Here is a 15,813-nt window from a genome sequence, read left to right on the forward strand (position 1 = left end):
GTGTTTCATTTGGTGTCAAAATCATGGTGGTTTGGAGTGGTGATGCTCCGTGACCGAAGTGCGTGCTGTCAGAAACCAATACACGGGAATCAAGAGAGGTTTCGGGCAATTATAGAAGGTACAACAAAGATGTGTGCACTACTGTTACGAAGGATTCACAATTCCTGTATCTTTTTCGTTTTCCTCACAGCCATTTTGTGTAGAAAAAGGCTACCTCAGCTAAGGTTTACCCCCCTCCCACTTAAAGATGATTTTCATGAAGTAGGCCTTTTTCACATCTCATTATTCGTCATTAGACATCATATAATCCATGACAGAATGGACCGGTTAATTCCTTGTCGGTACGCAGCATTGTTGCAAGTAGGGATGGCAATTTAATTCGAGTTCGGTCCGAGTCCGATCCGATCCGATCCGAGTCCGAAATAATGAAATCCGAGTTTGAATCCGATAAAAAAAACTCCGAATCCGAATAGGATTCAGATCGGACTCGTACCTTACATAGCATCCAACCAAGTCCGACCCAAGTCCGACCCGCGAGTTTTACATGGAGTATAAATTTATTTTACCCTAGTTTTTATACTCCTCCGCCACTTTTCCTCAACCAGTCAACCTCAAGGCCTCAATTTTTCCTCTCCTAACTCCTCTCCTTCCTCTCTCCTCAATTTTCTCAGAACTGCTCCATTTGTTTGAGAGTTTTTTGTCAACTACTCCAATTATCAATCAATAATAGAGATCTAAACCAAAATAATAAGAACTCGTGAACAGTATCTCATCATCTATTATGAAGTAATTTTTTATTTTTGTATTGTTGTTTGATTTCACACTACTTGTTACACTTGAAGATCTGAAGGCCGAAGCCAAAAAAAACCTTGGAAGTTCTCTTTTTCCTAAGTAATTTGGGTAGAATTGAAAGTTCTTGGAGTACGAGTATTTATTTTTGTGTAGATCTGAAATTTATTTAATTTTTTTATAATTATTCAAGTGATAATCATTATTATTTTTATGTGTAAAAATTAAATTCTAAACTTCTGCAACCCCTCTATTTGTATTTTTTTTCTAATTCTGATCTAAGAAACGGAAGAAATTTCTAATTCTGATCTAAGAAACGGAAGAAAATAATGTCTACAAAACGGACATGGATTCGGAGTCGGAGGAGGCCGAGTCCATCGGATTCGGATTTGGGTTTTATACAAGCGGAGTCGGATCCGGAGTCGGATTCAAACTTTAGGTCCGTTTAGTGAACGGATTGGATTCTGACCGTACACAGTCTGACCCGAGTCCGATCCGTTGCCATTCCTAGTTGCAAGCTTCCAAAAAGTGAATTCTGAGCTGTGACAAATCATCAAAAACAGTCCACTTGAACAAAACGAATTTTAAATTAAAACTGCAATCATAACATTACATTACGAGGAAAATCTAACATCAAACTGATAAACACGATCTTGACTGAACCCTACTTCAGTCATTCCAAATTAAGGAGGCATTCGCAACCCCCTCCCCCATCCCCGAGGCCTATCAATTCAAGCCCTCCTTATTTAATTTTTGTGTAGATCTGAAATTTATTTAATTTTTTTATAATTATTCAAGTGATAATCATTATCATTTTTATGTGTAAAAATTAAATTCTAAACTTCTGCAACCCCTCTATTTGTATTTTTTCTAATTCTGATCTAAGAAACTGAAGAAATTTCTAATTCTGATCTAAGAAACGGAAGAAATTAATGTCTGCAAAACGGACATGGAATCGGAGTCGGAGGAGGTCGAGTCCATCGGATTCAGATTCGGGTTTTATACAAGCGGAGTCGGATCCGGAGTCGAATTCAAACTTTAGGTCCGTTTAGTAAACGGATCGGATTCTGACCGTACACAGTCTGATCCATTGCCATTCCTAGTTGCAAGCTTCCAAAAAGTAAATTATGAGCTGTGAAAAATCATCAAAAATAGTCCACCTGTACAAAACGAATTTTAAATTAAAACTGCAATCATAACATTACATTACGAGGAAAATCTAACATCAAACTGATAAACACAATCTTGACTGAAGTCCTACTTCAGTCATTCCAAATTAAGGAGGCATTCGCAACCCCCTCCCCCATCCCCGAGGCCTATCAATTCAAGCCCTCCTTCCCCCCCCCCCCCCCCCCCCCCCTCTCTTTTCTCCAAGTGACTACTACCAAGCTGCCCCCTACCTGGTCTAATAATAGGATCACTGTGCTTGAAATTCCTTGTCTTTCTGCAAGCTTAAGAAAACAATGCAAAGTTTCTAGGAGCAGCAGCTTTCAACTTCACTCTGATGGTTGCAAAGTATGTGTATAATATAGCCTTGGGAAATTTTCCTAAAACCTACTAACTATAAAGCCTCAATGCTTTTAGGAGGGAAACTTGTTTTAGTGGCTTCTGCTATAGTATGGTAAGGGCTACTTCAATAGCATTTTGTCATAGCTTAAAATCATAAAATCTCATAGAACTACTTGCTTGACCACATACACCATTATAATATTTAGTTGCGCTTATAAGCTACCTTGCTAGTTGGAGAATAATAACAAATTGTTAAAAGTATTGGTTGACATTTAGGGTCATTTAAGCTACAAGAGTTGCACCTTACTATTGGAAAATAGTGTAGCTCGGAATATTGATGTGGCAAGTCAAGCTATAACTGGTCAAGCTTAGCCATTAGAGGTATTCTAATACACTAAAGCAGAAGCCACTAGTGCATTTTCCCTTCTAGAGCAGGTATAAAATTAATATTATTAATGCATCGAGGATTTCAAGGGTCTTGGTAATGGAAATCAATTAATGAATTCAATAGAAATTGTAATTTGGCTTATAAGTGAAGACTTTCTTATTATATCTGGCATTATCTCAAAGATGTGTCAAGCGCCAAGTAGCGCAGCCCCAGCATTGTCCAAACCCGCAGAAGCAAGGTATGATGCCTCAACCACCTTCTATACAGAAATGTTTGAGATAGGAAAGTTACTTAAATTCATAGAGGGGGACAAAAACCTGAAAATTTATCTACCTAGGCTTTTAGATAACAAATTTGAGCAGGATCCTTTGGAAGAATCCAGGAGACTCATGGATAGATTATAGATATTTGAACAGATTAAGCTTTGTCATGTGATGCCCAAAAACGACTATTTGAATATGATCATCTTACTTACATGGGCAAGGCCTCCGTCTCACATTCGTTTTTACACTTATTATGACACATAAATTAGGTGATAGAGTGTTGTTTGATTATCAATTGTATGAAAAGCTATTTCTTCCTTCACTTGCCTATGAAGCCTTGGTAGGGGAATCTATTTCATCAGATGATGAGCAACTTAACGAGCATGGCAAAACTTTACGGCAAGCCACCTATTCCACCTCTTGTGGTGGTTAGATTCTCAGCCGTGGCTGGTCAAGTGTTTAGATTAGTACTTAGTTCTCTCTTTGATCATCTCTTTTTCTTTCACCCTCATTTTATCTCCCTTTATTCTTATTTCTTCATTTTGCTCTACACTCTATTTTAGCTCCCCCTTTCTACTTTTTGTTTTTTTCGTTAAAAAAAAAAAAAAAAAAAAAAAAAAAAAAAAAAAAACACTCACCTCTTAATTCTAAGTGCTTAAAAAATTAACGAGCACATAGTGACTGAGGTAGTCACGTGGCCCCTGTCCTCTTCTCTAAATTCTTTTCAAATGGCTTTTATTAATAAAGACTTTTATTTATCCGCTTAGTCTGAACTACAACAGTAAGTCGGTAACAATTAATGAGAGCACCTTCACAATGAACAGGCTTGTATATGAGCCAAGGCAACAGCCTGTTCTCTCCAATCCATAGCATTTTTCTCATCTCTCAAATCCAAATTAAGCAAAAAATTAAGGGAAGGGAATTTTGGAGAATTTAATCTTCATCAAATTCAGATGTGAAGGGAATTTGCAAAATTGTGGGACATGGGAAAAAAAAAAATCAAATGCAATAGGCCAATAGCACATATGCAACTATATGTTTTGTATGGTAAGAGTTTGAACAGTAAACTAGCAATGCAGGGGTTGTTTATAGAAAATTGCATTGAGAGATGAGTGAGGAAATACCAATAAATCATTATGGGTGTAATGTGTAATCGAAAACATGTTTAAACAAATTATATTTTTGGGACTTTAATTCGAGATGAGGCTTAAAAAAAAGGTGGAGAGACAAAAATTAAAGAGAGAAAAGGAAAAAGTTGAATAGAAGAGAAGAGACGAAGATGAAGTATAAGTTTAATGAAAGAGTTAAGAAAGAAAGTGCACTAAAAAATGAAAAATGTAAAAAGACGTGGCACATTGGATTAGAAAAGAAGATAGGGAAGTGTAATAGGATGGGGACATGTGTCTTTCCTAGTTTGAGTTTTTTAATACTAAGTATAAATTAGTAATGTGGGTAGATTTTCAGCTATGGGGTTTCAACTTTCAACGAGCAAGATAGATAATGGAAGATGAAGATGAAGATCAGAAACAAAGGATGGAAGAACTTGAGGGCAAAAGATAAAAGAAAGGGTGAGTGAGGAAGTGGAAGAGGTGTCACTCACGTGCAGTGTATAAAAAGCGTACCTTAGGCGCTGAGACGCTAGCCATTTAAGGTAGAGTGCACTAAAGGAAGCACCAAAAGCGCATTTAAGAGGCAATGAGGCACACTTCAGTCAATTACTTAACTGCACTATTGCACCTTTGAGCTTTTTTACACATCGCTCACGCGTGAAAAAAAAACAAAGCCAACCCCGGAAATTTGAATTGTTCACTGGAAACCGGAGGCAAGGTACCATATTTAATACAGTTTTCCAGCTAAAGTACTATCTGACAAGTTTCCAAACTGTTCGCTCTTGGGCCTCCGAAATCGAGGCCATGGTAATGAACCAGCCATATGAGGGTTATAACTAGAATTGAACAAAATTTGGAAACTTGAGGAAACAATCAGGAAATAGGTTAGGGAGAAACGAGAATATTGATGCCAATTTAAAGAGAAGAGAAGAGGGTAGGAAGAGAAAAATTATGAGAAGAGTTGAAAAGTTTGTTTTAGCTTCTCTTAGTTAGGTTTGAGAGAGCATCATATCTCTCAAATAGTAGGTATTTATCTCCAATTTTATGTAGCTTCATCTTTAAAACATTTATATGAAAGGCCCATACCTTCGCCTGCGCCCGGCCTAGGCTCCAGATACTTTTTGCACCTCAAAGCGCACTGGGCCTATTAAAACTTGGAATAATACAGTTTTGATTAATTAATGCCCAATCTTTTTCATAACTCAATTTTAAAACCAAGCAGTGATCAAATATTACTTAATTATCAACATACTACGCTACCATCACAAACAAAAACCATTCATACAGTTAAATTGTCTCCAGGTCAGACAGAAACCTAATATTGAGTACCTATTTCCACAAATAAAAGAACATCCTCTTCATTTCCCGAGGTCAGACAACAAATCACAGTGAACTGCTGGGAACATAAGTAAAATAATGAAGGCAAGAAGTCAGTACCTTATATATTCCCATCTAACATGCAGGAAGATTGACCCTCCTTGCAAAAAGTCCACAGCTGCAATATAAATGAGTGGATCACATTAGACCAGATCAAACCCTTATAAGATCAAGTTCAATATACATATAAAAGATAGTAGCAAGGGCCAATAACGCTTACAAAATATGAGCAAAGCATTTTGGATTTTTTTTCACTCAGAAAATGTTCACGAGAGGAATTCTAAATTACAAAAATAACAAAAATCATATGGAAGCAAGAACTATCACCTGGTAGGATAGCTTTATTCATCTAGCAAGGAAGCATGCAAATATGAATCGTAACAGATATATGAAATCAAGAACTATCACCTGGTAGGATAGCTTTATTCATCTAGCAAGGAAGCATGCAAATAAAATTTTGGCACTCGCAGAAAGGCAAGCTCTCATAGTCTCAACCATCTACACCTATATACAGAAACTAACTAGTATTATCAGTTTTCCATACTGACCATGATCAAATTTTTCAACCAAGGCACTGATATTTGGATAGTGTTCCCAATAATAAACTCTAGAGTCTAGAATACTCAAGAAATGGCCAAGCCATCAAGGGGGAGTTGGAGAAAAAAAACCAAGTGAAAGCTTTTTGGTTAACAAAAGAAAGCTAATTGCACATATACAAAAGCTTTGATGACAAAGACCAGAAATAAAATTAGTCAAGAGAACCAAAATCCATCAACATGGATCTCGGATGACAACAAACATCTCATCAAGACCAACATCAAAAAATCGCAAAAATTATTTGGTAGTGGAGGAAGGAAGCAGCAATGAGTTTCACTAATAAAGTAATAGGTCAGCTGCAGCTCCATTTTAGTTTAACCTCAGCTTCCCATTATAGCCACACTCATATGTATATACATCTCATTTATCACCATACTGCCTAACCCAACAATATTGTGGCTATTCACAATGACTTCAAGTACTATAGTATGTCCCCAATACAGTAATCACCATAGCTGCAACACTCTAAAACTAAACTACCAGCTGGTTATCATTGATAGCACAAAGTAAGCTATAGGGACCTCGGAAAGTGGATACCTTCTCATTTAAGAAATACACAAACATGTATGACCTTATTCAGAAACAAAAGTCATCAATTAGAAAGATAACTTACGTTAAAGAAGACCAGGAATCCTCTCAAAATTTAATTTCACTCAACCTAGACTTGATGCCTTGGAGATAACATCACAAAAAAAAAAAAAAAAAAAAAAAAGAACACCCTCTACCCCACAAACTCCAAACTAGAATATGTACTATGACGCCACAGAAATCATAGCATAATCATACCAGTTGATTGCCATAGAAATTGCCTAAAAAGTAACATAAGGGGCCAGCAAATGCTCAATGACATGCAAAAAGAAGGAAAGGCCACAATGCAAAATTTAACCTCTACACTTCTTTACTTCCCACTACATAAGGAGAAGAAATATATGAGGTAAGAACTAAGAAGCACTTACCAGGTCTCTACTTTAGCAGAACCTTTCTGAGAATGCTTTTAACATTAAAGCCTTGGTTTTCTATGGAATCTTGACATTCCACAGATAACTGGAACAGAAAAAAGAAATGGAGTAATATATGAAATACTGAGATAATTCTCAAATCAAATACCCTGCTCCTAAGTCACTAAAACCATATAAGGATGGATTGTCTTAGCTCTTAAAATCCCACCATAATTTTCACCCAACCTTCAATCTTTAGAATTCAATCTAATGCAATAATTACACAAAGAGAACACGCCCTCTGTAAACAAGAAATGAAAATCAGAAGATTATGTAAGAAAGAGATTATAGGATGAGGAAATGAAACATAAAAGTTATTATTCCACGCATTTCTCCATAAGTCAGACTCAAACTCATCCAATGCCAACTTTAAATGAAACCAAGGAAAATTATAGAGAGGGTATCAAAGGGATCAAGATGCAAATGCATATAAATATCACGGCTGTATTTGACGACTTGATACTAAAGTTAATTATGTTTCAGAAGAAATGATAACCATTTCTCCAGCAAAGAGATGGTCCTTAGACTACAAAGGACCAAGACCCAGCCCAAATACCTCTTTAAACTAGCAAACCTAATCCCAACCCACTGGAAGATTTCCTTAATCCTCTCCCCATACTTTTTTTTTTGAAAAAAAAAAAAAAAAAAAAAAAAAAAAAAAAAAAAAAAAAAAAAAAAAAAAGAGAAAAGAAAAGGTTCTCACAAGTCATAACTGTGAATGCCTCATCCAAATTTTTGGAATAGAGGGGCGATTCTTCAGCTTCAGGTATCTTTCATAGGAAAAGCTAGAATATCAATAGGTAACAAGATCAAAGCCTTATTCCCAAAGGGTTGGGTAGGCTGCATAATACAAGAGTTTGTCGCTCACGATCATCTACAAAGATCCATTTCATCCATTCGCTTCTATCTACAGGATCAACACATGAAGACAATTATGTGCAATTATGAATAAAATGGTCACCCTTCCTTACATCCTTGTGGCTTTAAATGCCTCAAAGGCTGCTCCATCCACTACAAGTAAGAAACAAGCAGACAAGAAACACTATTGAACCCATTTCTTCACTCTGCCTGGTGCTCCAAATTTTATTGCTCTACTTTGTATTACCCATAATCACCCAATCAATCAATCATAGGCTCACTTAAAGTTTTAGTCCAAAACAATATCATCAACCACCTTATCAGCCACAAAGGTAACATCCAGAGTTTGTCTAACCTCACCTTAATTCAGAAATAAATGTCTTTTCACAGATACAGCCCATACAGGATACTCTATAAGACCATAATGGCTAGTCGACAAGAAAAATCACTAAACTTATCTAATTAAAGCTTTAACAAAGTTTAACATCATAAAGTAGTTAGCATAATTACCACCTCAAAATAACAAAACCTCAAGCTATCAGACACATCAACAGAACAGTAGCATTTCTAAGTTCTAACATAAGCAAACAGATCCAAGCATGAAATGTGTTACTAGAAATTTGATGTAGTTAGTCTGCACCATTAAACAACAGGAGATTACTAGGCAACTTATAAGTTCAGACAATCCTAATTGAGTGAACATAATTTGCTTCTGGCTAGCCCAAGTCTTAAGCTTGATTAAGTTCACCTGAGATGAATATGGTTTAAATTTTTTATTTGGATTTTAAAGTGAAATAAGTTTTTCCATAATATAAAAAGAGGAAAACATATTATTAATGACTTTTCCAGGTGGAAGTTCCAACATCTATATACGGGGAATCATATATCCTCTAAATTCTACACTCACAATCCTATCCTCTCACCTCACCCTCTTTCCACTGATTTCCTCTCCACTATCTCTACATAAATCTCTGTCAGCTCCAACCACGTCTTATGCAGATCTCATACCTGGAAAACATATCAATACTCAAATGGAACACACAAAGATCAGTAGCCGCTAATCAACAAGCAATTGAAACAAGCCTAATTGCCTTTTTCACTCTTTCTCTACAATCGCTTCTTTCTTCTGATCCTCTTTTGCTTTCCTCTCTTCACCAGCTCTACCTAATCTGTCTCACCTTCTCTATAGATATTTTTGTTCTTTTTGGACAGACCCCTTTCCTTCTTATCAAGGTCTATAGCCAGGCAAAGTTTCTGAGGGTGAGGGAGAACTCACAAATAACCTTGAGCTCCACTACAATAATCTAAAATGCTGCCAACAATCTTGAGCATTGTCTATTACAACCAACTCATTCATAGGCCAATTGACTAAATCCATTACTCAAAATATTAATACAATTAATGACAACTTCTACCAGCTAACTAGCAGCAAAACCAATCCCAAAACAAAAATTCTCATCTGTGAGAATTGGGTATCAAGAAACCACAAAGCAGACAATAATAAGATGAAAACATAAATACAATCATTAGGAGGCAAAAGTTGCTAGTGAGACAAAGTAATATAAAGTGTAGGACAGAATAAGAAAGAAAAAAATTCAGATTTTAAAAATGGAGAGAGCACACAATAGAGGCATCCCATGAAATGTGACAATATCAAAATCATGGTGATACAGCTAATGAGCTAAATACTATGGCACTTACTTGTAAATATCCATCCTTCATCCAGCTGCTTCACCCTCATAAATATCTTGGCAATGATCAGTTTATGTCTTCCAGCTAACAAAATTTGACAACTTTGCTACTGAACTTATGACAAGAATAGGACTGAACTTAGTCCAATCAATCATATGCTTGTCTTTCGAGGCATCACTAAGCAATAAACCCCAGAGGATGAAGATAATTAATCCAACTGAAGAGCAAAGCAAGTCAAATGTTGATGGGAATTTAAACTTGGAAGTGGTAGTATATTGAGTGCACCTACATGTCCATCACTATCCAGAAGATGAGACCGGCAAATTGCTAGTTCAAGTTTCTAATAATGTAGTGGCAAACAAAATGGATGCCTGAACACAACTGTCAGGTCCGAAAGGGAACATGTTGCTGATATGTGAACTGAGATTTACTGACAGGCTGACAGCTCTCAGCCTCTCACCAAGAAATTCTTCTATAAGGATCACTTACATCATTAAAGTATGACTAGATAGAATATATAGAAGGAATGATTGGTTATCTCTAAATGTCAAGAATCTCAAGATACTTTCAGCTGAACGAAGACTTTCTGGAAATAGCCAGGGTGATAGAAGCTAAGAAATTAGCCTTAGGCAAATCCTGGAAAAATATGAGGTACAATAGCAAGTGAGGCCATTTATGCTGGCTTAACTACAACAGAACAAGTGTAAGATGATTGATGACTCCTGAATTTTACCAGAAAGCTATCCTACTAGCATAACCAGAAGATTATCTTAAAGCCTAAAAGATGGAGCCAGAAAGACTTTTTTTTTATTTCTCCTTTTTGACATGCTATAGAACTATCATGAAGCAATGCCTACAAAATTAAGATTTGTCAAGTATCGCTCAAAAGCTAAAGCTTGACTAGAGGAAGTATATACAAGCCTCGCGATAAAGAACTTCAAACCTTGACAAGAGAAAGTATAACCTCATATACAATATGTTTGTTTCTATCCAAGTACAAAACTCAGATCGCAGCAGCAAACATCTCCCAACATTGATTATCAAAGATCCACATGAGAAAGCTTCAATGATTTCAAGCCTCACAATAAGGAAATAGTAAGCAAATACAGGTATCATGCTAATCCTTTTTTGTGCAAATGGCCAGATGCACCATACAAACTCCAATAGTCTGATAGCTTTGAGCTGATCAGCACCAAGTAATATTTCTTGAATTTGTGATCTAAATAACTGAACAAGGCAATTTCTAGAACGCAAATTTAAAAATCTCATCCAAAAAATGAACAACAAAAGGGGTGAAGGATAGGAGAATACGACTTCAATACCACATGAAGCATAGATATACAGATCTGACTCCTAGTCAGATATTACAGAGTGCTGTAATATTAGCATGCTGTAATGTTATTGTGTGTGCTGTAATATTTCTGTTTAGACTCTACACCTGATAGTGACCATAGATATCTTATTAACTTTCATCAAGCCACATCAACTACACTATTCACAGGATTATCAAAAGCACCACTATATATTCAAAATTAAAAACCCAACAAAAAAAAAAAAAAAAAAGTGTTGTAGTCTGTTTAACAGCTAAACAGTAGGAACTTACACTGTTCAGGTAGTCATAATCTATTTAGTATCTACCTGCTCATATATCACTATTATTTAAGACAGTGAGGAATTCATATCACTAACAATTGTAGGTTTTTTAAACATGTCACTCCTTGTTATCCTGCCTTACAATCATCAAAATACCAAATTCAACGTACTAATCACTAAGAACATTTTAAATATACAAACATAATGGATAGTTGACGCCCCAATGCCAATAAATGGCCACATTTGAGTACAGTACAAAATCTACCTTACATATGGTTAGTACAAATAAGGTCACTTGACAACTAGAAATTATGTTTTGCTGAGTTAGATATAAAAGCCATGGGGCCATGGACTCAAAACAGATGAGCAGGTTTATAATTACACCAAAGAACTAAACAATACACTAAACAATAAGACTCAAATGCAAAACATCCAGAAACCCTATTTATCATAGCCTGCCTCCTCAAGTCCTCAGCCACCTCCTCACCCCCAATAAAACTACTATATTAGTTTGCATGACATACAATATAAATGGTTAATTCAATCTGAAAAAAGTCCTTTTACTAGCAAGGTGATGTGCATGACATAAATAGTATAAATCCGTAAATAAACTAGAGTAGGCAAACAACTCTTCTCCAGTAGGGTTTGTTTCCATACCCAGGAAAAAAAAAAGAGAGAGAGAGAGATTTTAATCGCTAACCCATATCTTATAAAAAACGATTAGAAAAATCCAACCAATGTCTTTAAAAAAAGGAAGCTAAAATTAGACTTTAAGAAATTAAGCAAAAGGGGCTGTAATGCCTAGTCACAAAACACAGGCATGAGGTGCTGCTATATGCCTATATATAATACTCCCTCTGTCTCTTTATTAATGTCCACTTTCTCATGATAGAAAGTGGACATTAATGAAGAGACGGAAGGAGTACTTTTTTTCTTTTCTTTTGGGGATAATAAATGATGCGGTTCTTTGGGGGATAGTAAATGATGCGGATCAAGCATCAAATTTTCAGACTCTAGTTCAATTTTCTTTAGGACCTTTTTGGTTGGGAGGAAATGGGAGGAAAAGAAAAGAAAGGAAAGGAAAGGAAAATTATGGTTTCCTATGTTTGGTTCTATAAATTACACGAAATTTGATAGGAAATGAAAGGGAAATGGAAGGAAAGCTCCCTTCACAAAATCTTCCCTTTCCTTTCCTCCCAAAATTGGAGGAATTTGAGAGGAAAGAAAGAAATTAAATCTGTCGAACTTAAAATTAGTTTTTCCTCCCCTTTCCTTCCCTTATATGTTTAGTATTACTACTATTAAAAATTACCAAAACATTTATCAAAATTTTGTTTAAGAATTATTTAAGATTCCAAGTTACATTCCATCTCTACAATTTCTTATGTGTTTCATTATTTTAATTAATTTGCATATATAAATATAGGTAGAATCAAACAATATTTAGCCTAATTATACTAACCCATATTTAACCCATCCTATCGAGTCAAATGAATAACTCATATCAACCCATTTACATTAAAAGGTAATAACTCCCAACCCAACCAGCCACTTCCATGTCAGGCATGGACTGGTTCCTCATGTCAAGTTAACTTTTGCCAACTTTAATAAACACAGGCAAAAAAATTTATAATAAACTAGCCAAGGAACTGACTTCACCGATGCATATAATTTCTTGGTCTTCACTCTTAACTGAACAAGATGTTAACAAAGAATCAAACAAAACAATCCTTGGAAAAATCTTAAGGAATGAAGCAATCAAATCTCTCATAAGGAATGAAGCAAGATCAGTTGTATGCAATTTTCTAAAATCTTCGGTGATCAAACGATAATAACCAGCAAAATAATTAGCAACAAAATCAACTATGAGGCTTGAAAAACTATTTCAAGCAAATAGGTCACCTCTGCTATAAAAGAATATAGACATGGAATAGCATAACACATGTCACTAAATGAAATGAGAGAAAGAGAAATTGTAAATAGATATAGCTTATCCTTACTACCAACTTAAATTAATATTCTGTGGATAAGACAATATAATGACAACATATTTCACCGCATGACATACTTAGTAAACAAGCATCCCCATATTCTGTAAAAGGAATCCCTCAAAGTTACTCACGCAGTCACAATTATGCATCTATCAAGCTCGAGCTGAAGAGACCAGCATGCAAAACGAAACAGGATTCTGCATCATCAGATAATTGCAAGCCACTTCATCTATGCCCTTGACCACGTTGCACATTATATGCTCCCCAATTGCCAGGCCCAGGTCCATATTGAGAATAATTTTCCATCCCAGGCTGCGTCTGTAAATCAAACACCGAAAACCAAGCTAAATGACCTTTGTAAACAGATAAAACGCAACATTGCTTAAAAACATCACAGAGCACACCAAATTATAAAATCTTAGTAAGAAACTTACTGGGTTTACTCCATAGCCAGCAGGGTAGGGATTTCCTGCATATCCAGCTTCAGGTGTGCTATAATTGGTGTTATAACCTGCCGCTGCTCCTAAGATAAACAAAGATATGAACTAAGTTTGGCTGATTTACTAGACAAGAGGTATTTTTCAGATAAGCATGGTGCACAGACAGAGTGAGAGAGAGGAGATCATTGAATACATAAAGACAATCATAATTAGTTAGATAACCAAAGCTTCTGAGAGGTGAGAAGTGCTCAAGATCTTAAATAAGGGTACTCCACATTAACTGAATTATTAAAAGCTCATCGTGATAATTTTTTAACCATCTCTAACATCCAAGTGTTGAAAGTTCAAAACCTCGCGATTGAAAACCTTTTCCAATAAATGTAGATACTATTAGCCTCATACATTAGCTAATCAAAAGACAAAAGCTCCTTTCTTACAATGCTCAAATAAATTAGACCTGCCAAACAATCATACCAGGATTGCCAACAGCAGCAGCAGCACGTGCTCTCTTCTCTGCATTAGCAACCTCTGCCCGAAGCTTTTCTAGTTCTCTAGCCATTGAGAGCATTTTAGCCTGGAACTTTTGGCCATGCTCATAGCTATCTGCATATGCTTTCTTCTCGTATTCAATAGCAGCCCTGCAAACCCCCCAATTTAATATTACAAAAAGAAGCCAAAACTAGCATTCAAGACTTGTATAAATAAACATATGTAATATCATAAGACCCTCAAAAACAGCTCCATACTTTGCTCTGTCAACCTCCTGTCTCATATGCTCAATTTCAGATTTCAATGCCGGGACTTGCTGTAAATCAGTAGAAAATCTAGTCAAATCTTGGTTCATTCTCTGGACCTGAGCCATAAGATCTTGCCTAACGACAGTAAGTTCTTTAACATCAGATTGAACCCGCATGTGTTCAGCCTTCATTGCATCAGCTGCTTGAAGTTCCATCTCCAATTTGGCAGCCTTGTCAAGCATTTCTCTCATCTGCATATCCTTTTCTGCGTGAAAGGAATCGCCATAATGGGACATTCGTTGCAACTCGTAATGAGCAGCTTCTAGTTCCTGCTTCAATGCAACATGGGTGGCAGCAACCCTCTGGTTATCGACTAATAAGCCTTGAATTTCTTGAAGCTGAACTCCGAGACGTTCCTCAAGGATAGCAGGATGAGGGGGTAGTGACCTAGGGCCCATCCCAAACTGGGATTCCCTCTCCCTCATTTCCTCAAGAAGCGCAGGGTGAGGCATTGGACCAAGATTTCGGCCATATGGCGGTTCATGGGGCGGAAACGGAATCCTTCCATGAGGCATGTTCTTCATTGGCAATGGCGTACCGGGGTTTCTGCCTGACATTGTGACTGATGCCCCTAATTATTATACAGAATTATTCAAATTTCCATCAGAAAATTAAAATTAAGAATGCGCATATCTTCAATTACATTAATTAAAAGAAAAACAAAATAATTCCCACTTATATAAACAAAACAATGGAGCATACAAACAACTCAATCCCATGAATTAACTCAAATTATCAATTTACTCAAGAATTTATATTAACAGATGTCGAACTACACCAAAAACCAATTAATCTGAAAATCAATTGAACAAAGATTATCAAAATTTAAAATACAATAATTATTATCATACCAATAAATTGAAAATTGTTGCTGATAAATGTAAATTAGAACCATTTCAAAGATGGGGCAATCAAACAAAAGTAAGACAACAAATTACCTAAGAGCGATTGACAATTGGTTCTGAATTTGAATTCTGGAAAAGTGTGAATTTGCACAAAATCCGCCAGAAAATGGAGAGGAATTTAGGTTTTGAGGTCTTTTGGCAAACCCAAAAACAATTGTGAACTGCGAGCGGAGCACTGGAGTACCTATACTGGAAATTTGGAATTAATAAAACTTGGCAAAACCGTCATTCAGGTATTCTACGGGTCACTCAAGTCAACTTCTTCTAGACTATAGTAGTTTTTGGCTCGAGCGATGCTACGAAATTAACTTTTTAATATAGATTACGAAATACTTCATTAAAGAAAAAAGAGACAACAAACAAGTACCAATCATTGAAGAGATAAGCTAACGACTCTCAAATGAGGTTAATTGTTATGCTAGTGACAAAATAACATCGTTTGTTGGCGCCAAAGTTGTTGTCCGGCTGATGAAGGATCTTTATCCAAGGCATAGGTTGTTTTCGCGC

General features: G+C 36.1%; 1 protein-coding gene across 4 annotated transcripts; it reads right to left on the bottom strand.

Annotated features, from left to right (window-relative positions):
* Window positions 1-1,357: 1,357 nt before the first annotated feature.
* LOC145574763 (protein FLX-like 1) lies at window positions 1,358-15,501 on the bottom strand. 4 transcript variants are annotated; one of them, XR_014098165.1, is made up of 7 exons: window positions 15,340-15,498; window positions 14,351-14,972; window positions 14,079-14,242; window positions 13,599-13,687; window positions 13,296-13,482; window positions 5,496-5,553; window positions 1,358-1,949 (listed from the first exon to the last, which is right to left on the bottom strand). XR_014098165.1 is itself a non-coding variant. In XM_081632622.1 (5 exons), exons 2-5 carry the CDS (start codon window positions 14,956-14,958, stop codon window positions 13,390-13,392), a joined length of 948 nt encoding a protein of 315 aa, XP_081488748.1. In that variant the 5' UTR covers window positions 14,959-14,972; window positions 15,340-15,501; the 3' UTR covers window positions 13,057-13,389. The 4 variants fall into 4 exon arrangements, 2 of the variants coding, with proteins under 2 accessions (XP_081488748.1, XP_081488747.1); XR_014098164.1 differs by having other exon boundaries at window positions 13,242-13,482; XM_081632622.1 differs by lacking the exons at window positions 1,358-1,949; window positions 5,496-5,553 and having other exon boundaries at window positions 13,057-13,482; window positions 13,599-13,681; window positions 15,340-15,501.
* Window positions 15,502-15,813: the final 312 nt, after the last annotated feature.

Source organism: Chenopodium album, chromosome 13 (assembly GCF_948465745.1).
Source record: "Chenopodium album chromosome 13, dcCheAlbu1.1, whole genome shotgun sequence".
Taxonomy (NCBI): domain Eukaryota; kingdom Viridiplantae; phylum Streptophyta; class Magnoliopsida; order Caryophyllales; family Amaranthaceae; genus Chenopodium; species Chenopodium album.

Coding starts and splice junctions, on each gene's coding strand:
- LOC145574763 (XM_081632621.1), bottom strand. CDS start 14,958: ATGTCAGGCAGAAACCCCGGTACGCCATTGCCAATGAAGAACATGCCT. Junction 14,243..14,350: donor CAGGAGGTTGACAGAGCAAA/GTATGGAGCTGT, acceptor GGGGGTTTGCAG/GGCTGCTATTGAATACGAGA. Junction 13,483..13,598: donor CTGGCTATGGAGTAAACCCA/GTAAGTTTCTTA, acceptor TTTGATTTACAG/ACGCAGCCTGGGATGGAAAA.